The sequence below is a fragment of the Cladophialophora psammophila genome (assembly GCF_000585535.1).
Source record: "Cladophialophora psammophila CBS 110553 chromosome Unknown aczJe-supercont1.16, whole genome shotgun sequence".
NCBI classification, from domain to species: domain Eukaryota; kingdom Fungi; phylum Ascomycota; class Eurotiomycetes; order Chaetothyriales; family Herpotrichiellaceae; genus Cladophialophora; species Cladophialophora psammophila.
This window is the reverse complement of record NW_006912937.1, coordinates 439,974-461,678: the sequence shown is the minus strand read 5'-3', so window position 1 is coordinate 461,678 and position 21,705 is coordinate 439,974. Positions and strand designations below refer to the sequence as shown.

At 53.6% G+C, this 21,705-nt stretch overlaps 9 protein-coding genes across 9 annotated transcripts; 4 read left to right on the top strand and 5 right to left on the bottom strand.

Annotated features, from left to right (window-relative positions):
• Positions 1–241: 241 nt before the first annotated feature.
• On the bottom strand, positions 242–1,312 carry A1O5_09437 (uncharacterized protein; the record flags this gene model as incomplete). The annotated part of the gene is made up of 1 exon (XM_007750016.1): positions 242–1,312. The coding sequence occupies one exon, from the start codon at positions 1,310–1,312 to the stop codon at positions 242–244; it is 1,071 nt and encodes a 356-aa protein (XP_007748206.1).
• A 1,805-nt stretch (positions 1,313–3,117) lies between these two features.
• On the top strand, positions 3,118–5,028 carry A1O5_09436 (uncharacterized protein; the record flags this gene model as incomplete). The annotated part of the gene is made up of 1 exon (XM_007750015.1): positions 3,118–5,028. One exon carries the CDS (start codon positions 3,118–3,120, stop codon positions 5,026–5,028), a length of 1,911 nt encoding a protein of 636 aa, XP_007748205.1.
• Positions 5,029–6,239: 1,211 nt separating this feature from the next.
• Positions 6,240–8,983, bottom strand: A1O5_09435 (uncharacterized protein; the record flags this gene model as incomplete). The annotated part of the gene is made up of 4 exons (XM_007750014.1): positions 6,240–6,772; positions 6,828–7,699; positions 7,745–8,516; positions 8,587–8,983. The coding sequence occupies 4 exons, from the start codon at positions 8,981–8,983 to the stop codon at positions 6,240–6,242; spliced, it is 2,574 nt and encodes an 857-aa protein (XP_007748204.1).
• Positions 8,984–9,428: 445 nt separating this feature from the next.
• On the top strand, positions 9,429–11,079 carry A1O5_09434 (uncharacterized protein; the record flags this gene model as incomplete). The annotated part of the gene is made up of 2 exons (XM_007750013.1): positions 9,429–9,818; positions 9,868–11,079. 2 exons carry the CDS (start codon positions 9,429–9,431, stop codon positions 11,077–11,079), a joined length of 1,602 nt encoding a protein of 533 aa, XP_007748203.1.
• Positions 11,080–11,860: 781 nt separating this feature from the next.
• On the bottom strand, positions 11,861–13,740 carry A1O5_09433 (ATP synthase subunit alpha, mitochondrial; the record flags this gene model as incomplete). Its single annotated transcript, XM_007750012.1, has 3 exons — positions 11,861–13,108; positions 13,161–13,508; positions 13,666–13,740. The coding sequence occupies 3 exons, from the start codon at positions 13,738–13,740 to the stop codon at positions 11,861–11,863; spliced, it is 1,671 nt and encodes a 556-aa protein (XP_007748202.1).
• A 431-nt stretch (positions 13,741–14,171) lies between these two features.
• A1O5_09432 (uncharacterized protein) lies at positions 14,172–16,340 on the top strand (the record flags this gene model as incomplete). The annotated part of the gene is made up of 1 exon (XM_007750011.1): positions 14,172–16,340. One exon carries the CDS (start codon positions 14,172–14,174, stop codon positions 16,338–16,340), a length of 2,169 nt encoding a protein of 722 aa, XP_007748201.1.
• Positions 16,341–16,857: 517 nt separating this feature from the next.
• Positions 16,858–18,486, bottom strand: A1O5_09431 (uncharacterized protein; the record flags this gene model as incomplete). The annotated part of the gene is made up of 3 exons (XM_007750010.1): positions 16,858–17,973; positions 18,045–18,277; positions 18,336–18,486. 3 exons carry the CDS (start codon positions 18,484–18,486, stop codon positions 16,858–16,860), a joined length of 1,500 nt encoding a protein of 499 aa, XP_007748200.1.
• Positions 18,487–19,580: 1,094 nt separating this feature from the next.
• On the top strand, positions 19,581–20,913 carry A1O5_09430 (uncharacterized protein; the record flags this gene model as incomplete). Its single annotated transcript, XM_007750009.1, has 3 exons — positions 19,581–19,732; positions 19,789–20,429; positions 20,483–20,913. The coding sequence occupies 3 exons, from the start codon at positions 19,581–19,583 to the stop codon at positions 20,911–20,913; spliced, it is 1,224 nt and encodes a 407-aa protein (XP_007748199.1).
• Positions 20,914–20,950: 37 nt separating this feature from the next.
• On the bottom strand, positions 20,951–21,594 carry A1O5_09429 (uncharacterized protein; the record flags this gene model as incomplete). The annotated part of the gene is made up of 2 exons (XM_007750008.1): positions 20,951–21,406; positions 21,469–21,594. The coding sequence occupies 2 exons, from the start codon at positions 21,592–21,594 to the stop codon at positions 20,951–20,953; spliced, it is 582 nt and encodes a 193-aa protein (XP_007748198.1).
• Positions 21,595–21,705: the final 111 nt, after the last annotated feature.

Here is a 21,705-nt window from a genome sequence, read left to right as displayed (position 1 = left end):
ATATCTTTCACGATGCCCTCTAATTCAAAGATTGCTCAAGAACCACTTGAAGTCTGAAGATGGGATATTCACCGTGGACGTTGCCATTGATGTAAGTCGCACTACTTTTCATTGGACGTTGACTAGTACTTGGTAACCCGCTCGATACGGTCGGAAGACCCGAATCGACTGGTGAGGGCCATTCCTCGATGCTCTAGAGGTGCCCGCATCCATTTGGATGCCGTAGAGGCTATTGGAATGTTCAAATCTTACTCCGATCCACGCCCTCGGTCTCCGCGATTCGATATACATATTTCACAGCACTGGCCTTGCCATGTTGAAGATTTGTCAGGCCGGTCTGTACACCGTTCAATCCGCCAGGTACCACCTCGTGCGGATGTCCGCTAAACCAGCCTTCCTTAAGACCCAAGCTGAACAGTCTGAACCAGGCATATCCGAAATCGCTCAGGTCGTCGGGCACGCCATGCACGGATCCCACGGTTGTAAGTGTCTGATTGACGGTCTTGGGAATCTCTTCGTACTTCCTTCCCGGTAGGACTAAGCTAATATGTCCGTAAGGATCGAGAACTTTGATAATGTTCTGGTAACTACCCTTCTCGCTCACAGCGTCGAAGGCGTATAGGAGTTTTTGCCCGGCAGGGACCGCGGCCTGGAGGCCCTTCACAACATGGTCATCGCCTTTGCGGTAATCAACGACGGCGTCGCCCTCGGACTTATCAATCAGGCCTTCAACAAACGAAATGCCTTGGCCGGCAACGCAGATGATGGGGTGTATCTTGGAGCGGACAAGGAGTTTCACGGCGAAAGCGCCGACGGCGGAAGCAGCGCCGTAGACGACCACTCCGCCCGCCACGGCGTCCTTACGGGCCTGAGACACAGTAACCCATGGCTCTGGCAAACCCAAGCGACAGAAAAGGCCGACGGCGGCGGTCATGGCAGCTAACGGGATCGTCGCCGCCTCTTCGAACGAGGTCTGCTTGGGAAGATGGAAGGTGGTCTTCTCCCAGGCGATGGCATACTCGGCGAAGGAGCCGTGAGGCGTGCGCATCTCGTGAAAGGCGCCGACGCGGTCGCCAACCTTGAATTCAGTGACATTGGAACCCACCGCCTCGACGTATCCGGCAATGTCGTCGCCCGTGTTGAGTCCGGTGCTGCCCTTGACGAGGATGGGATATTTCCAATCCTTGGGGTTTGTGCCCGATACGACTACTTTAATGAGGACCTGGTTGGGTTCGGGCTGGGGGACCGGGATGTCCTTGATCTGGACATCGAGCTGATCCTCTCCCTTTTTGAAGACGTGGGCTGACTTCATTGTGGCAGATGGGGTAGTTGCACTGGTGGTAGCCTTATGCACCGATTTGTAAGCCGGTGGACAGGACGTGAACGGTCGCAAGGCTACACTAGGAGATTTTGGTGTGGAGGAAAGAAACGATTGCGAGTAGTGGCGGTAGGAGCGGTAGGAGCAGGAATAGTAATAGTAATAGTGGTGGCAGTGATTACGTCGAGATAATGTCTTGAGAGAAGCAGCCGCAGAAGTAAAGCAGAGATATAGAATCATAGAGTCATGACCCCCCCCCCTCTCTCTCTACACAGTATGTGTGGGTGTCTTTAATCTTTGCATATTGTGGAGGGTTGTGCTATGACATTATTAATGCGATCCTTTGCATCATCGTCATAGTCATCATTATCATCGCGGAGGGTCTCCCATGAAGCTCGGCAAATGCACAAGTGTCTCCTCACTCACTCCCTTCCTCCACCCCATTGTAACCGATATTGTCCGTCCCGCGACGAGAGCGGGGGTTGACTTTACATATGCCTAGGTACGAAGGATAAGAAGCTAGGCGGGTGCATTTCCCGTTAGGTTGGTACCTTGGACTTGTAGGCATTATTACCCCACGCAAGCCCACGAGCCAGCAAGATACCTAGGTAGGTAGAAGTGCCGCCCCCAACTGCCCACACCAACTGCCAATGGTGCCCGAATGAAGTGCCCCGATGCCCCTTAATGCCCCCCCAGGCACCTACAGGCACAATGCTCCGTACGAGGTACAGACGGAATACCTACTTGTAGGTTCGGAGTACCGCTTCGAGCCCCCGTTGCAAAATCACAAATCACAAGGAACATATCACACGGGAAAAGAAAGGAGCCCAAACCTCCCCCCAAAAAGGATCTCTATGTCTCGCCAACGGACAAGTCACCAAATGCGAGGCTGCATGCGGACAGGCCCAGACGGAAAATTGAATTCGACATCCTTCGATGTTATTTTTCCATCTCCCACTCATCCGGCGCATCAAGATCCCCATCTAGGCAGATAGTTGCAGGCACTTGGAGGCCGAGGAAGCCGTCCCGTGCCCAGAATCCAACTGGCAGTGACGCCAAACGCGGCTTCTCAAAGCCGGCCTCGACGCCCCCCATGATTGGGCGTGTCGTGCCTACCATGGACAAGACGGCAAAACGATGCCAGCACCACAGCAGTTTGGGTGGCTTCAAGGTCAATGTCGCCCAGTCAGCAGCACCCTCAACAGCACCTCGAGTCTGGACTTTCAGCCACTGACATCCTAACCTTCTGCACACACCACGCCACCCTCCTCGTACACATGTTGTTCAGGTCAAACCTGGCAAGGCCTGTGCCGAATCTTCATACGAGGTTGCGTTGATGGGTTTCAAGCTTCGGGCTCTAGATCCTCCCACAAAGACTCGGTGAAGCGCCCAGACTCGATCACCGGGGTCCCCAAGCCCCGAACCCTATCTCAATCCCCCAGGTTGCAGATTGGCGCAAGACAGGATATTCATATCCGGGTTCCCGCTCGGACTAGACCCCGTGTCCGCTCAACAGCTCGTGAAGTCGTCTGCCTGGTGCCTCAATCCATCCTCTTCAGTTGTTCCAGCATAAATCCCACGAGCATTACACGCACTGTCATAGACTGATGAGCGAGACCAGCACACGACGGCTTTGGCGCATCTCTTGCAATCGAGAGCCTTCCTCCACCCGCCCTCGCTTTTTGCAGAGAATGCGACGACTTGTCCCAGGTGGAACAAATGCTTTTTACCTTCTCAGATCCCTTGTTCCTCGCTGACGGATCACCCCCTTCGAGTGTTTGCAGTCCTCGCCAGTATCCATGTCTCGAAATCGTTTTCGTGTAAAATTAGAAGCTCGAGATGAACCGGGGCCAAGTGCCAACGATCCTTCCGACAATGCTGGCGCTCCCCCTCCCACGCTCGAGTCTCACATTCGAATATTTTCCAACCAAGATCAGGGCGATTGGATCCTCCGAAAGCGAAAAGTGAGAGCTCCTCGTCGCCGACGTTCCCCGGGCACGCCGTCCGTTGCAAAACAAGGAAACTCGCCGGAGGATGGACAAGCAAGTTCAATGTCTCCAGGCCGGGAGTGCGTCAAAGAGGCGGATGCCACGACGAAGAAAGGTCGCAAGGGCCGCCGTCCGAGAGGCTCTGCCAAACTCACAGCCGATCCAACCAAGACCATTCCTCCCAGCGTTACGGCGCAACGGCATCAATCATCGTCGTCCTCGGCAGATTCCATTCTAGACAATCTTAGCTCGCACCCTCATCCACTCACCGCTGAAGAGCAGAGCTTCGTGATCAATTGGCTTCAATTCCAGGCACGGGCCTCCTGGAGCAGTACCCCTGGCGCTTTCTGTCCGTGTCGGGACATTGCATGGAGGGGTATCCAGATGTATCCCGCAGGCGGCCTGCCGTGGACTCTGATATTCTGCGACATGTTCTTGGCTTGGTCTCGACGTCAGCCATTGCCAGAGAGGCTGCATCGACGGAAAGCCTTAGCATACAAGTATATCGCCAAACTGTTGGCAGACCCCGAAACACAGGCTTCGGACGAGGCCCTGCTCTGTGTCTGCCTCGCCATGTCGGCCGACGCTCGCTCATTGAGTCCTGAGGTCAACAGGGTCCATCTGAAAGGCCTGGCCCAGATGATTGCCAAACGTGGAGTCGGTTCCCTGTTCTCTACCGTGTGCTTCATGTTCCATCCCATGTTTTCCTTGGCATATTTTTCCATGGCCGAGCTTGAAGCCTCCAATATGTTGGACGTGCAAAGTGCTACCGAGAGGTTCCGTCAGACACTGCACTCGGTGCAACAAGACGGCCGCAGGTCGCAGTCAGAAGCTATCCGGCGTCACAGCACGGATAGCCGGTCCAGAGTGGCGGGGTCAAGCAGTCTTTGGTCGGTTGCCATGGGAAAGTCGACAATACATCACGCGGTCAAGGGCGTCCTGGCGAATCCCCAAAGACGGTCCCTACCAATCCAGCAGGACCTTGCTTTGTTCCTCAATCTGTACCTGCTGAACCTGATTTTGTGGGATCTCTTGGAATGGCCCGACACGGTTGCCACATTTCTGCAGAAGCTCTCGCGTCATGCAGACAATGCCCGAGTGAGGGTTGAGATCACCGTTTGGCTTCTGGCAAAGTCATGGGTCGACGCGGACGAAACCTCCCAGCGGACTGGGGGTGGAGCGAAGAAGGAGGTGTTCTTGACCGAAGCTGTCATTGATGCTCTGAAGATCTTCAGTCGGATCACGGACGAGTCAAAGGATAAATTGGTCATTGTACTGTCGTCGTGGTTGTTTGGTTGTGGTGAAGAAGAAAGGGAAGGGGGAGGAGCCGAGAGCACGGCTTCGGCGCCTGAAGAGTCGTCTTGCTCCCCCGGAGCCCAAAATGCGGCCTCCCATATCGCTGCTACTACAGATGGAACTGCAAATCCAGCGACGCCGGTGTCGGCGCCGACGATTGCTGCTGATGTCAGATCTGCCGAGGAAGATATAGATCCCAAAGTCGTCTCGCGGCAGCGACAGCAGGTGCGAGGTACCGGGGTCGATTCCACGTTATTCAAGTGCCTCAGCAGTCAAGACTTTAAGGTCATGATGGAAGAGGTGTGCAGTGACTGGTACGAAAAGAACGTCAGCAAAAGACCGATGCCACCCGTGCCAATGATATCTCCACAGAAGCAGCAGGAGGAGGAGGAGCAGCAGCAGCAGCAGCGGGAGAAGAGGAAGTAATATGCACCTCGGTCAGTTCTAGTTAAAAGCCAATTCCTTGCTTCCTTGCCTTTTCCGGTCAACGCTCTTGGGGCATTCGCTTTCCAGAAATCCACTTCCAAGCCGAATCGGTCATTGTGCAATATCTCTTTTTGGGGTAAGAGAGAGAGAGGCTGGGGTTGAATTGCGAGGTGCACGCGTGTGTGCTATGTTGTGTTGTGTTGTGTTGTGTTGTGTTGCGTTGCGTTGCGTTGCGTTGCGTTGTACTGTGCAGTTTTGAAGCTGGGTTACAGTAATTGATTGACAGATGGACTGATTTGCTTGCTTGGGACGCCCGCCAGCCACCGCCAACTTCCGTCGATCCTTGATCCTCGATCCTCGATCCTCGTTCCCCCGTCATGTCAGGCCATGTCATGCCATGTCAGGCGGCACCGCACGCAGCAGGCAGCAGGCTTCCGCTGGGTCAGGCAAGGTCAGGCCACGCTGCGAAGATGCTAAATTAAGTGGGCACATGTTAGTACATAATTACCAGGTAAATAAATACAAAATATCAAATTACCCGAAAAGGAAGCTTCGGTTCGACGAAATTGTCCTTGTGGATTGCGGATTGTGGATCCCGCCCGCCTGCTTGCCCCGAGGCTGCTCGCCTCCTCCCCAGTCAAACGCGCTTCGCAACGCCGGAGTGACTGAGTGAGGGCTTGGTGAGAGCTGCAATGGAATGGAATGGAATGGAAATGCCCAGGCAGGAACTTCCTACTTAGCCGGCAAGGGAGGGCAGTTCTGGGCGGGAAAGGGGCGGCTTTTCTGGCCCTCTCAAACATCCTTTGGTGGTTCTTGGTGGCTCTTAATTATTTCCGATTACAGTAATTGACGTACCGGGTAAGTTACTCGGTACCATTAGCTTCATTCAGAGCCAGCTCGCCAGATCTTGGTGACCTCCTTCATCTGTCCCTCCCTCCCTGTCCGTCCACTCGCAGGCTCATCACACGTGACGTCTCTCGGTCCTCGTCGGGGCCTTCGTCGTGGAGGTCTTTTGTGTCTCGTCGCACGACGTCGGGCGTAGTCTTTGAGGCGCGCTCTCCCCTCCTCGAAGTCGTCGTGGTCGTGGTCGCCGCTGCCGCCGCCCGCGATAGTCGATTCCCCATTTTGTTAGTTTGCCAGGCAGGTGTTTGTATGCTTGGACTTTCGCGTCCTTAAGGATAACCTTTTAAGGAGTGATGCGGATGATATCTTCATAGGTCTTTCGCAATGTGATCCTCATTCGAGATCACTTGGAGGCACCAGAGCTCCTGTTCGTCAGGATCGGCAACAGTGGTTGGAACTCCAGAGTCGGAACGAAGCAAGATGGAAGGATTACCATGGGAACTTGATCTCAGCAGCGGATCTGACGACGGTGACAACGGCGGGCCTGCAGATGGCTGGATGATGTTACTGTGGAATTCCGTGGGCGGTCTGGCGGCCTCTGCATTATGCATTTCCTCGTCTTCATCTTTTGCCCCTTTGTTATTTTCTGCTGCGTGTTCGCCTCCGTCATGCGCATTCTCCCTGGATATTTCGTCCTCTTCAAACGTGTGTTTCTTTTCGTCATCCATAGCGATCTCAAAAGTCTCACTGCCCGAATTCTCTGCATCGGATTCTTCGTCTGAGCTTTCTGTAACAAAGCTCTCGGTGATGTCTTCGAAGTCATCACAAAGAATACCCAGAATATTGCAGTGGGTGCAGGGGCGAAAGAAATCGCATTTCGCCTTGGTTCGGTAACATCTCCCTGCGCTTGGTCAGAGTCATTTGATCGGTGGAAGGAGTGGCGGAACAAGCCTTACGACATGCGGCATGATGATTACAGGCACTCCAATTGGTAGTATCCAACTCGCCATGGTGCGTTGCCTCAGTGATGACTTCTGTGAGTTTTGCTTCAATTTGCGCTTGTGAGACATCCCGAATTTCGGCGGCTTTGGCGAATGAACGATTAACTGTCTCTGCATGCCAGAATCTTTTCTCTCTTGCAGGTTGCTCGGGCTGCGGTGGTGGAGTAATCGGTGTGGTGCTCGTTGGAGGTGACGCAGCCCCGGGATGATCCTGTCGAAGATCAGAAGGATAGTGAAATCGACCCTCCATTGTCGAGCCAGAGGTTTGGAGACGTTCTTCGCTTTTGGTAGGATCCTTCTGAAGAGAAGGCTCATTCACCAAGTCCGAGGCTAATGAAGGGGACATTGCTTTCTTGGAACCTCGAGCTTTAGTAGATGACCCGCGTGATGTTTTGTCGTACGGATCATCTCCTTCCGTTTCATTTTCAGAATCATCACCGAGAGGTAGGGCCAACAGCGCAATGTCTTCCAGATGCTTTCCAAGATGCTTGACAAATGCTCGTTGTGTTTGCCAGTCTGCTCTTCGACAGAGAGGGCATCGCTCTCCTTCGATCGGCCGTGCCTGGACATTTTTAGCGCGTACAATGATTGCTTCAAGTTGCCCGGGCCTTGATTCTGTTAGCGAGTGCTCGTTGCGAAGGTGATTGAAGAGCATCTCTTCGGTATCCAAGTGCTGAGAGCAAATGTAGCATTCGAAAGATATTCGGCATCTATGGTTGCGAAATTCATGTTCCGCCCACAGCTTCCGTGTGGGGAATACGGTCAACTGATCTTTGCAGTCGTTGAATGTGCAGACATAGGGCTTAATGTCCGTAAATACATGGATTCTGGAAACGTCAGCGATGCAATGGCTAACATTTTAGCACACTTACTTCCACTGAGTCCGGTCTTTGATCGTGGAGAGTGTGCGGGTGCATATCTCGCACTGGAACGGGATCCCCAAGGCGACAGCATCTGGAGTTTTGGGCACGCGGCGCGACGTACCATCGGCAATGCTGGGGAGAAATGAAGACTGCGATGCGACTGAGGCTGGCATTTCTGCAGGCGTGATAATCGAGGTTCCCAAGCCAGAGTCGCGGATTGTGGTTGCTGGCCGGAATAATGACTTTGCTTGATCGACCCCTTCATGGAGGACCACAGCTGAATCACTTTGATCTTTGTCTGGCCTTAGCTCGTCATACCTTTGAGCATTCGCTTCTCCTAACCGTTCAGCTAACGATTCGTCCGCATCTTGGAACCTGTCAAAGACCTGGCGGACCCATTGCCGGGCAGCCTCCGAAGCATGGAATTTGCTTGAAGGCCGGGTTTTGTCGGGGCGCTGTCCACGCTCAGTGGTGGTTAGGATTTGTTGAATGGTAGGGAGGAGATCCATCAGCAACTTCGTGCGAAATCTGAGAACTCGAAGCAAGGCTGTGGTCCATGGCTTCGTGCGCGGCGAAGGGGATTTGTCTTCGCCATCGCTTGCAGATTCGTCGTTAGAGCTCTCTTCGTCTGTTGCGCCGGGTTCTTGTAATGTGGACAGGTCTGAATCTTCCGCAGTCAAGACATGCGACGCCTTTTCAATAAGCACTTGGAGATTGGAAGCAGAGAGTTGAGAATGTTCGGAGCTGGTAGTGTCGCTCAATTTGTAACGATTCCGGAAGGCTGTGCCACATTAACAGACAGTCCGAAAGGACTAGGCGCCCTCGACGCATCGACACTTTTTGAGACTCACCAAGCAGCAGAGCATGTCCGATTTTGACCAAGGTTCCCAAGATTGTTTGGCGCAGGGCGGGAACAATTTCTAGGCTGGCTTCTAGCTTTCCTCCCTGCAGAATGTCTCCCCAGAGGTACAACTTGCCATAGCAATAGCCAACCTCAGCCCTCTCCTGTGACTTGAGGTCGATGTTGTCCTGGGAGTTCTGCCATGCGGTCCTTAGTTCCTTGATCAGTCGCAAACACTCGTCGTGGAGGTCAGAGATCAATCCAGTCTCCGATGCAAAGTTGTGGCAAGCGCTTTCAGACGCCGCGGCGGTAACAACACCATCGTAGTCCTGTACCCATTTGACAATCCAGATATCATCCCTTGGCGAATGTTTGTGACCGCGGTAGCCTTTTTTCATCATCGCCATTTCGCGTCCCGAAGACACGTAAACCGCAAAGAGAACACAGTGACTAACAACTCCCAGGAAGGGCCAGGAGCTGAATCTGGAAAATCAGAGTAGGATCCTGTCAGTCAAGCAGTGGAAGCTTGCCTCGAACACCACCGTGAATCTGCCTCGCCCTTCCCTGCACGTTCGATTGGCTAGAGATGCCTTGAAGCTGGCTCGCCGGTTGCTTTGGTGGTGGCTTAGCCGCGCAGCACGCGAAGTCCTGGCGAGTGACCACTGGTGAGTCCCGCACTGGCGCCATCTTTCGCCTTTGCGCCGCAGAAGGCCATGCATAGTTGCCTTGTCTCGCTGGACTTGGGGATCAGCTCAACTCCGCCCGGCCTGATCGTTTGCAACTTTCAATCTTTCAGCCTCATGCTTGCTCCTTTCTTGTGTGATATTCCTAGGACCGGGAAATGTGAATGCTATGGCAGAGTTCACGTTGGCTGTCCTACCTCTAGTCATCACTGCTCTGGAGCACTATTCCACTGTGAGCAGGACGATATCTCGATATCGAAACTTCTCGGACCAGGTGCAAGAGTTTTTTGCTGAATTGGATGTTCAGTGCAAGATCTTCCAGACTTCTGTGCAGCTCTTACTGACCCCAGAGGTTGGAGACGACCAAGCAGTGCGAATGCTCCAGGATGAGAATGATCGCGGGTGGAAAGATGCCCAACTTGATACATATCTATCCGAGCGGTTTTCCGGCGGCACTGCTTCAGCAGCCCGGAACTGCCTCGATCTCATCCGGCGCCAGATCGTCAAGCTCTTGGAAGTGAGCGAGTCGTTCAAGTATATTGAGGCAGAGGTAGAAGAAGTGAGTATTGTCGACCTCTTTGACCTGGAACTCGAGTTAATTGCGGCAGGATGGAACGCTGTCATTCAAGAGGAGGGCACGCCTAGTCGGCAAGAAGATCGACATGGCATGTTCAAAAGGCCGCATTGAGACAAGGCTGAAGAGTCTCAGAGATCGCACCCAAGACTTCCGTGTCTTAGTGCAGCAGACGGAGCGTCTGGCGGAACGGCACGCTCTCCAAGAACCCAGTCGATTCGCAAAAGCCAAACTCGAGCGCTTCAAAACCGTCAAGTCCGCCGCAAACAATCTTTACGCAGCCTTCGGCCAGGCCTGCACCAAGCACACAGAACACCAAGGCTATATAGGCCTTCAACCGACGCACAATGGCTTTGACCACGTCAATTTCGTTCTTGCCTTCAGGTCTCTTACCATCCAGTCCACGTCATCGAAGGGGCCAGACCCTCCAGGGGCAGACGTCGTCTGGTTCACCATTGAATCAACTATCACTGCAAGTATCCGGCCCATCAAATCTAATGGCGTGTTGGAGTCGATGAACAAGGCAGCCAAGCGAGCGATAGACGCTTCCTCGGAGGATCCAAAAGCCTCGGCCGATGCTGCGCAAAAGGGGAAGAAGCAAAAAAAGACTGTTTCTTTCCAATCAACCCCCCCTGACTGCCGGCTGATACGGCCGCCATGCGCTTCAAAAAGGGTACCTTCATTAGACACCTTGGCCAATTTGTGCAGCCACAACAACTTTTGCAATCAAATGCATAAGGTCTTCGGGCAATCCAAACTCCCCCCAGACAGATGCATCGGATATCTGGAGACGAACGACGGCTCGAAGCACCTAGTGTACATCCATTCCAGAATGGAGATGGTCACCTCGGTCACAAAAAGGGTCGAAATAAGGGCATTGAGCGAATTGCTGAAGGAAACAGCCCGTTCAATGCAACAGGGTGACTTTCTAGCACCCCATCGGAGGATCCATGTCGGCAAACAATTGGCACTGGCTCTGTTGCAATTTCATGAGACTTGCTGGTTGAAAGAATCTTGGTCAAGCGATGACATTATGATATCGAACGTGGATAAAGATCAAGGCAGTGATTCGCCGCATAACAATGACTCTGCAGAAGAATCATACGCCAATGTTTCAATTCAACAACAAGGAGTTACTGTGAGATCACCACAGAAAAAGCCGTTGCCGTACATTCGCAACCGATCATTGTTCAACCTCGGGAAGATTTTGCTGGAGCTCGCCTTTCAAGACCTTTTCGGGAATTGAAAAGGCCAGAAGACATGAATTGTGACAGGGCGGTGGACTCTGACTTTTTCACTGCGAAGAGGTTGCTTTTCAGTGTCTCCGCAGAACTGGGGGAAAAGTTCGCGGAAGCCGTACGGAAGTGTATCGAATGTGATTTTGGTCAAGGAAATGATCTCGCCTCGGAGAGGTTGCAGGCAAGCTTTTACCAATATGTCATCTGCGAGCTAGACACATGCGAGCGAGCCGCTCGTGGCCTTGCGTAAGAAGATAATGAGATAAAGCAAGCCGCAATTGTATCTGATGGATGTTCCTGGCGTCAGCAATCAGCACGTAACTTCTGACACTCCCGTTATGCTGTAGGTTAAGGTTTGAGCGAACCTGGAGAATGATGGTCATGGCGATTGCAATGGCCATACGCCATGCTGGTCGTAGACTTCAATTCTGCCCCGTGAGAGGTAGAGAAAGATGTCATGCGAGGCACTCAACGCTCAGCACTTTGCACAATACCCAGTTATAGTAATCTGCAGAATCTGAGCGCTGCAGCGAATGCCGCGAGACATCCTAAAGCACAAATGAAATTGATTCGAGGACTGGTATGTATCTAATTACACTGAGACACTTCCCTCTTTGACTGGCAGTCGCATCAAGCTTGCAATCGGCCATTTTCGTGTCTCAACTCGAGCGGCGTCGTCCAGTTTTGACCAAGCTAGAACATTGTACAAGCATTTTCGAACTTTCCCCACCGAGCCTCTGCGACATGTCAGTCATCCTGCTGTATGTTGGGCTTTTCCGAACTACATACCTATGAGAAATTCTTGGTAAAGTTCTGGACCACTTCCTTCAGTTGTTGCTCGAGGTCCTTGCTCAATTGGCCCTCTTTGTCGATTCTTGCCAGTAGCTCAGCTTGATCGCTCTTCAAGTGTGCAAGGAAGTCAGCTTCCCATTGCAAGATCTTGCCGACGGGGACGCTGTCCAGGTGACCGTTGACACCTGCATAGATGAGGGGCACCATTTCGTTGACAGCCATAGGGCTATATTGCTTCTGCTTCAAGAGCTCAGTTAGACGCTCACCACGGTTGAGGGTCTGCTTGGTGGCGGCATCGAGATCGGAACCGAATTGTGCGAAGGCAGCGACTTCTCGGTATTGAGCCAAGAAGAGTTTCAAGGAACCGGCAACTTGTTTCATGGCCTTGAGCTGAGCAGCTGAGCCCACACGCGAGACAGAGAGACCAACGTTGATGGCAGGTCGGACACCCTTGTAGAACAGTTCAGCTTCCAAGAAAATCTGACCATCGGTGATGGAAATGACGTTGGTAGGAATGTAGGCAGACACATCACCACCCTGGGTCTCAATGACGGGAAGAGCAGTCAAAGAGCCACCGCCGTGTTTGTCATTCATCTTGGCGGCACGTTCCAGCAGTCGAGAGTGGAGATAGAAGACATCACCTGGGTAAGCCTCACGCCCAGGAGGACGACGGAGGAGCAGGGACATTTGTCGGTAGGCGACGGCCTGCTTCGTGAGATCATCATAGATGATGAGGGCGTGCTTGCCGTTGTCCCGGAACCATTCGCCAATGGTGCAGCCCGTGAAAGGTGCGATGTATTGCAGAGGAGCGGCTTCAGAAGCAGTTGCAGCGACAACAATGGAATATTTCATGGCGTCGTTTTCCTCCAGAGTCTTGACAAGTTGGGCGACCGTAGATCGTTTCTGTCCAACGGCAACGTAGACGCAGTAGAGTTTTTTGGTCTCGTCGTTGCCGTTGTTCCATCTCTTCTGGTTCAGCATAGCATCGAGAGCGACGGCGGTTTTTCCGGTTTGACGATCGCCAATAATCAGTTCACGCTGGCCACGTCCAATGGGCACCATTGCGTCGATGGATTTGAGGCCGGTCTGGACAGGTTGGTTGACAGATCGTCGAGGAAGGATACCTGGGGCCTTCACTTGAGCACGACGTCTCTCGGTGGTTTTGATTGGGCCTTTTCCATCGATAGGTTGACCAAGAGCATCGACAACGCGACCAAGCATGGCCTCGCCGACAGGAACATCGACCTGGAAGCTGTCAGCTGAAAAAAAGTCTCCGCGAGCTAATTGATCTTCTCACAATCTGCCCAGTTCGCTTAACAGTTTCTCCTTCCTTGACAAGACGATCCGAACCGAAAAGCACGACACCGACTTGGCCGGCTTCCAAATTCATGCACATTCCCTTGACCCCAGAGGCGAACTCGACCAGCTCCTCGGCTTGGACATTACTCATGCCATGGACACGGGCAATACCGTCACCGACGGACAAAACACGACCAGTCTCAGCAAGGCCTGCTTCCTCTTGCACACCACGAATTCTTTGCTCGAGGATGGAGGAAACTTCGGTAGGAGCTGCTTTGGCATCGGCTGCGTATGATCGGACTTGTTTAGAGGCAGCATTGAGAGGTGCAGGGGTGACGACACGGGACTGCGAAGATTTTCATCAGCTCGGAATCCAGCAGAGACGCGGTGGTAGAGCTTGAATTGACAAATTCCGAGCTCAAAGCGTCCAGGTAAGGGCTCATTGATGCTGATATAGGTGACTCTGGAGCTTTTACTGCTGGTTGAGGGGGATTCAAGCTTACCGCAGCTATTCTGCCCGAAGCAGATAGGGCGCTAGCAATGCGGCCAGACTGGCGCAAGACGTTCCTCGACATCATCTTGCCTACCCGTGAAGCTGATTTGAGGAACTTCCAAGGAGGAAAAGGAGTAATGAGATAGGTCGGAGGGAGTGGAGAGGAGAATTTTGATATGAAGTCGAGGAAGCGAGCTAGTAGTTTGCAAGGGGAGCTTCAATCGAATTAATGCCGGAAGTCGCAGGAGGAAAGGAAACAGCTGAAGAGGCACCTTTGCCGAGGAGAGCTTCTTGGCGCTGGCGTCCACGTGATAGGCCCCTATACGACAAATTCGTGGCCGCCTTTTGGGTTTGGGGTCCAGCTGCGGACGAACTGAGAGGATTCAGGAGGCCAGGAGGTTCAGACCGCGTCTCCTTCGACTGTGCATCAAAATGACTTCTGCTTTCTAGACTTGAGCATGATGGGACGATCATTATGTGCCTATCTACAACAGTAATTCCAACCACGAAAGCGCCATGTCCTCTCCGACCTCTCAGAAACTTTCCCATCCTCCCAGTTCCAAGGCGAACGCGGCCTCCCCCAAGGTGACCTCGGAAGATGTTGAACTGGGCCCGGTCCACAATGGCCATGCAGAACCCAACATACCTTTGGAGGAGGATATCATGCAATGCGCCCGAATAGGTGCCCTTGAACACATCCAGAAAATGGTCCAGTCAGGCAAATACGACGCCAAATATAAGGACGAGGAGGGAATCACTCCTCTCCACTGGGCTGCTATCAACAACCAATATGCTGTGTGCAAATACCTTGTCGAGCAAGGGGTGGACGTAAATGCAAAAGGAGGAGAATCCAATGCCACCGCCGTAATGTGGGCGTCGCAGAGGTGCCATTTCTATGTCGTCAACCTTCTGTTGCAGAACGGGGCAGATCCTCTTTTGACCGATGGCCAGGGATACAACATTCTTCACCTGGCAACTATTGATGGGAATGCGCTGCTATTGATCCTTCTGCTGCAACAAAATATTCCCGTCGATATCCCAGATCCTCAAGGCCACACTAGTCTGATGTGGGCAGGATACAAAGGCTGGCCAGCCTGCGTGGATCTCCTTCTCAAGTGGGGGGCCAATGTCAATGCTACAGACGACAATGGATATACGCCCTTACACTGGGCCTTGGTGAAAGGCTCAAAAGCCTGTTTGGACAAAATCATCGAATATGGCGCGGACAGATTCGCAAAGACCAACGAAGGCAAGACGCCAATGACCTGTGCTGAGGAAATGAACACAAAACGGACATACCATCGCTCATTATCTGATCACGGATACGACCTTTCCGGCAACGTCAAGACCCTCCCCCTTAATCTACACACTGTGGTCAGAGACCGCTCGAAAATGTCCAAATTCTTCTTTTTGTACCCTTTTTTGATCATGATGGTCGGCCTGTACATTATAAGTCACCTCAGCGTCTTCATTGGAGTTCCGGTTTTTTTGGCTGTCTGCCTGGGAATGCAGTATGCTGCGCAACGACTTGCGATGATCGGACCACTAGAGTTTCGTGCCATTCACAAAACACCCTATTTGGCTGGCATATTCGCAGGGACACTCTTCTGGGTAGGAGTCAGCTATGTGACTTCAGTTCTACCCATCACATTCTCGACGAATCCTCTCACGACTATCTGTTTCACCGTCTCATTCGCCACTACGACGTACTTTTACTTCCTGTCAATGCTTGAAGACCCCGGTTGGATTCCGAAACTATCCTCACGGAACCAGCAGCGAAAGGTGATCGAGGAGCTATTCTCGCTGTGGAAATTTGACGAAGACAACTTCTGCGTGCAGTGTATGATCCGAAAGCCGCTTCGCTCGAAACACTGCCGCCGGTGTAATCGATGTGTCGCAAAGCAAGACCATCACTGTCCGTGGATTGACAACTGCGTTGGAAACAACAACATCCGCCACTTTTACATCTACATCCTGAGCATGGCGATTGGGATCGTTCTCTACGTCCGCCTTGTCCTCTCCTACCTTGCTCTACTCCCACCACCCTCCGACGACGCCGTTGCAAAATGCCATGTTCTCTCTGCTTCGCTCTGTACTTTCGTGCTCCGTGACCCCTGGACGGTGGCACTCACATTCTGGACCTGTCTCCAGCTTGTCTGGGTGATCATGCTGATTGTGGTCCAAACGATTCAGATCGCGAAGAACCAAACCACGTATGAAAACATGAAGCGCCACGACAAAGTGCACGACCACCACCGTCCCTTACTCCCGACCCATAGCCACCCCATCACCCAAGGCGCAACTGCAGCCGCCACTTCTCTAAACGACACCGCCGCGTCGTCTTCCCATCTCCACCCGGCCCCTCGCCGGCCCGAGGGATGTTTCACGCGGTGGACAAAGATCCTGGGCCTCGACGCCTTCATGGTGACCGCGAGCGACGCATCACACGGCCATTTACAGTCGCGGAATTCCAACCCCTTTAGCCGCGGCATGCTGGGCAATTGCCAGGATTTCTGGTGCGATCCGGCCCCTGTGTTCGGGAGGAGGAAGAACGGAGTGGGTTACCTGGGCGGGGAAGTGGTGGATTATGCGCACATGTACGAGGTGCCGTTGAAGTTGAGGACGAGGGCTGGTCGGGGCATGCGCTATGAGAGTGTTGCAGGCGAGGATGTTGACGAGATATGATTCCTGACAACGGAAGAGGGGAGGGCCGGATGAGAAAAGATGTTCCTTCCCGCTTTAGCACGCGAGACAAGGCAAGACTGACTGACCCCCCCCCCCCCGCTGTTTACATACAAATTTGACGACACATGCTCTCTGGTACAAGGTACAAATTATTCGACATTGGCCTTTTTAAGGTATACATGATGTATATTCTGCTCTGCTCTGGTCTGCTTTCTAAGCCGCTGTAGGATTCTCCTAGGTAGAGTGTAGATTACGCACAATGCCTCGAGACGGGATTTTTTCTTTCATGTTCCTAGGATCCTTTTGACTCTGTGCGTGTGTGCTATAAACCCACTTATCTTGAATCGCTTCGCTGCTTTTGGAAACTATGCCACTATACCCAGTGTAGTCCAGTCCAGTCCAAGCCAACTCCGTCTTGTGATCGGCTTGCCATATGAAGCAGTGCAAAGCCACGCAGGGCAATGTGGTGGAAGACCTATACATCGCGTACAGAGCTACATCCCAGACGACTGACATATCACCTCCCCCTGAGGCGCACCCGCACAGGCAAGCCGCCCTGCATGGGCAGCGTCAAGGAATTCGCGCTCCTGCGCTGGCTTGAGGAGGGGTCCATGTTGAGGCCGTCGTTGACCTCGTCCAAGTCCCAGTCGCGCAGCATGCGCACCAGCACCCACGCGCCCATCAGCTCGGCCATCTTCTTCCCCAAGCAGCTGCGCGGGCCGCCGTTGAAGACGGCGAATTCGCCCACCGAGAACCTGGCGCCGGTGAACTTGAAGGTGGGCGGTGGTGTCGCGGTGTCGGCGTCCAAGTGTGGATTCGAGGTTGAGGTCTCTAACCAGCGCTCTGGGCGGAACGAGTGGGCGTCCTCGCCAAAGGTGGAGAAGGAGCGGTTTAATGCCCAGATGCACCAGACTACAATGGCCCCCGCGGGTAAAGAGGTGCCGTCGGGCAGGGTGACGGGTTGGTTGGTTTGCTTGATTTCAAAGGGGACTGGCGGGTACAGGCGGAGTGCTTCGTAGAAGGTTGCCATGGTGTAGGGGAGTGAGGTTGGTTGCAGTGCTGCTACGTCGATTTCAACATCCCCGTCTTCGCGCTCGTTATCCATGGTATCGTCTGCTGGTGGCTGGTTACCCATCGGGGTATCGGGTGCCGTTCCAAATTTCGAATCGATCTCTTCCCGTACCCGCTTTAATGCTTCGGGGTGTCTCAGCAATGCGTAGAACGTCCAGGTGAGACTCTGTGCCGTGGTATCTCGACCCGCAGACAGAAAATTGAGTGCCGCATCAGCGACAATTTTGGGATCTCCCAACGATTCAATGAGTGAGTCAATCAACGTTCCAAATCCCAACCCAGATTCGTCGTCACCATCGGGCTGTTTACGCTGCTGCTCGAGCTTGGTCTCGTCTTCGCTGGTGTTGGTGATGAGACTTTCAAACGCTTCTCGAGCACGGCGTTTCCGGGCTTCGGAGACAATCTGACGGCCAAAGCGTTTCACTTCGACGAGGGCGGCGCGGAATGACGAGCCCGTGAAGATCTCGGTGAAACGGTACAGCGGGTTTTGAAAGCGGAGGCCGATTTGGGATGAGGCATGGTCGAAGGCTTTGCTGAAGGGGGAGGAGGCGTCGATTTCCATCTAGATTGAGGTGAGTACTTTAATCACCGTATCCGACCCATGGTCCCCCAGGACGGGCAGGCAAGTCTTACATCGTAGGCCATGTGTCCGACCACAGTGGTTGTGAGATCATGGAAGATCTTCTGTAAGTCGACCGCAGAGCGGTCCTGCGCGGCTTGGGAGAGGACGTTCCTCGTGGACGCTTGATAGATCTCGGGTAAAACATCTTCGATCATGATATCGAGATTTGTCCCACTGAAGAACTTCAACCCGGCTTTGCGTTGTGCGCGCCACAGCTCGCCTGAGGCATTGATAATGCCATAGCCTTGGCCACGTCAGTCAAGTCAGCGATGGGTCGGTGGATGTTCACGTCGGCGACCTACCAAAAAGATCCCACGACCGTTCTCTGAAAAAGTCGCCCTTGGTGATGGCCGCCTCGTTTTTGAGCACGTAATCCAAAACTTGGGGGCTGTTGATGACCACGCCAGGCGGTAGAGAAGGAACCGAGATCTCGAATGTCTCTCGGCCAAACATCTGCTGGCATTTCACGAACCAGTCGAAGAGCACATGGCGAGGTTTGAGAAACTGGACGGCATTGCCCAGGAGCGGAAGAGAGTCTGGTGCGTGTCTGCGTGGTGTGGGTTAGAGGGCGCAGTTGATGCGACCAGGGCATCTGTGAGGGGAAGGGATGGGATGGGATGGAATTGGAATGCTTGCCTCAAGGCTTGACCGTGGCGGTGTATTTTGGTTGTTCTGGTGAAGGCATAGGAGAGTGTGAGGGCCAGCAAGAGGGCAACCGAGGTGGTGAGCCAGATCATCACCGATTTGCCGGGTAACATCCAGCATGCGACGACCGGGAAGAGCACGGCCGTAAAGTCCCCCGCCAGTGTCTCTCGAGTTTCAGGGCATTCTTATTGCAAGAGCCGACGTCAGCGGTGGCGAGCCTTGTGAGGCTGTCGATGAGGGCATGACGCGGAAAAGATGGCTCAGATGCAGGGGAGCCGATGCAGATGCGATGGCGATGGCGATGGCGATGGCGATGGAGGTGGAGATGGAGGTGGACAGCCACTCGGAACCACCCAGTTCCTGGCGGCTTCTGGCGCCTTCTTGCGCCTTTTCTCTCTCCCACCACTCTTTTCCGCATCAGCGCTTCAGATGCTCGCCCTGATTAGATTATGTGTTCGATGCCTTGATCGCCCCAGTCGTATCATGCGGTTATGATATCCTCCGCCCTTGATTCGCGGGTTCCTTCCATGGACGAGTCCCGAACGCACACGAGCACCACGGTGAGAGTTCTAGTAACCATTAGGAATGGGACGACAAATCTGTCCAACTTCGCCCATATTAATTACCATCCCATGATTTTTATTACCCAGTACCGCTCGCAGAGTCGCCCACGGACGAGACCTTCTCAAGTCACATAATCGAGCTGCTCGACTCTCGTTTCAACTGTCGCTCATTACCACGCCCTCATTCTTCGCTCATTAGAGCCTCTGTTTCGTCTGCGTTTCATCCATGCAATAATATCCCCCACGTCATCACTCGCCAAAAATTGTTGGGGCTCGTATTCCAAGCTTGTTGGCGACCACCGCACCACCGCACCACCGCACCACCACAGCACCACAGCAATGTCGCCCTCCGCCATTCACACCAAGGTCACCCCGCCATACCAGAGACCCAATCTGTACATCCACGGCATCGGGGTAGAGTACCCTCCGTATGAAATCAAGCCCGACCATCTGGCCACTCTGGCAAGGCGCTTTTATCCCAGTACCCCAGCGTAAGCCTCCATCCACTGACCCACGAGAATTGAACCCGATTGACGCAATCTTCTAGCCTCGAAAAGGTGCTGCGGATCAACGAGTATACTGGGATTGACTCTCGTTCGGCCATCGGCAACATTGACCATCCCATTGCGAATGCGCCCGAGCCTCCCACCATAGCCGAGCTGTGCGATCTGTTTCTCGATCATGGCGTGAACCTGTCCATAGAGGCTTGCCGCAAGGCCCTGAAGCAGTGGGGAGGAGACCTGTCCGAAATCACTCATGTCGTTGCCACCACCTGCACCAACTCGGCCAATCCAGGCTATGACCATTATGTCATCAAGGGGCTGGGTCTCAATCCCAGCATAGAGAAAGTCCTCCTGCACGGAGTGGGCTGTTCTGGCGGCCTCGGCGCCTTACGCACGGCCGCCAACATCGCGCTTGGCTCCAGCTTCCGACGAAAGCCTGCGCGCATCTTGGTCTTTGCTTGCGAAATATCAAGCACCCTGGTGAGATCGGAGCTGGACTCGATCCACCAGCATCAGGAGGTCAGAATAGGCGTCACCTTGTTCAGTGACTGCGCCTCCGCGGTCGTCCTCGGAAATGGATTCAGCGACCGCTATGACGAGGAACCCCTGCTAGAGCTCTTAGGTTGGGACCATAAGATCATCGAGGACACAGAAAAGGATCTGGGATTTGACGTTGACCCCGTTGGTAAGTGCAGCACGCCCGCCATTAGGGGCACCTGCGGCTGACTCTGCTGGTAGGGTGGAAAGTGGTCTTGACCCCGCGAGTTCCCAAGCTGGCATCAGCCGCAGTACCTGCCATGTTTGACGACCTGGTAGGATCGATCCCAGAGCTCGTCGACCTCGGAAAATTCAAGGCCTCGGACTATGACTGGGCACTTCACCCTGGTGGTTCCACGGTTATCACGGGAGTGGAACGGGCGATGAACCTGACCCCCGAGCTTCTCCGCGCCAGCTATGAGGTTTACATCACTCACGGCAATAGTTCTAGCGCCACCTTCTTCAGCGTCTTGAATCGACTGCTCGAGGGTGAAACGACAGACCACATCGTGGGGTGTGCCTTCGGCCCCGGGATTGCTGTCGAGATGATGGTGCTCAAAAGAATCCACCAAGGCTCCGACCCAGGGACGGAAAGCCCAACGGAGACTTTGGTGGCCGAGGATGTTGACTGAGACGGCGGAATGGAAGCGGTGGCTGTGTCGGGCATCTCTAAGGGTGACTTTCCATGTACAGGGCGCTCCAGGCGTCACAGAGTAGCGCAACAAAGCATATGACATGTACAACCAGGTAGAGAAATGCCTCAGAAACGATGATTGCTTTTCGAAACCGTGCCTGTCGGGTCAATCTGGTTGCGGACCGGATGGAAGGGGCGACATGATAGACTGCCAGTGCTGCAGCGACCTTGCCAGAAGTATCATCTGGTGGCCGGTCGACGAATACCAGGGCCACCAGGACAGAGGCCAGTATCAGCGCGGCATATTGCCGGATAACAGCGTGTGCATGAGGCGTGTGCATTCCCAGCTGGCGAGAGGGGAACAGGGCGAACGAGAGGCATGCTGGGACTTCGATGACCACGTGGATGAGGAATCCGAGATGTGGCGGGAGCATTCTGACGAGCTGGGACGGGCAAGACGGGCTACAGATGACCGAAGTAGTCGGCGTCGTCTTGAGATGCAGTAAGTAGGCAGTCGGGAGTATTTGATGGGGTTCAAAGCAGATAAGTTTACGATTCCTCGTCCCAAGTTTAGCAACGATCCACCACCACCGCCACCGGGTACGTCCTTGTCGGTGGCTTGCAACAAGTAGCTAGAGCTGATCGCTGTTCCGCCCAGATGCCGGGCTGCATCATGCATGGTGGCAGATGGTGGCAGATGGTGGCAGATGGTGGCTCAGTACTTACCCGTCGTTAGTATGTTACTTAGTAAGAGGATGAAGGTGGTGACGTCTTTCAAGGCTGAAACCAA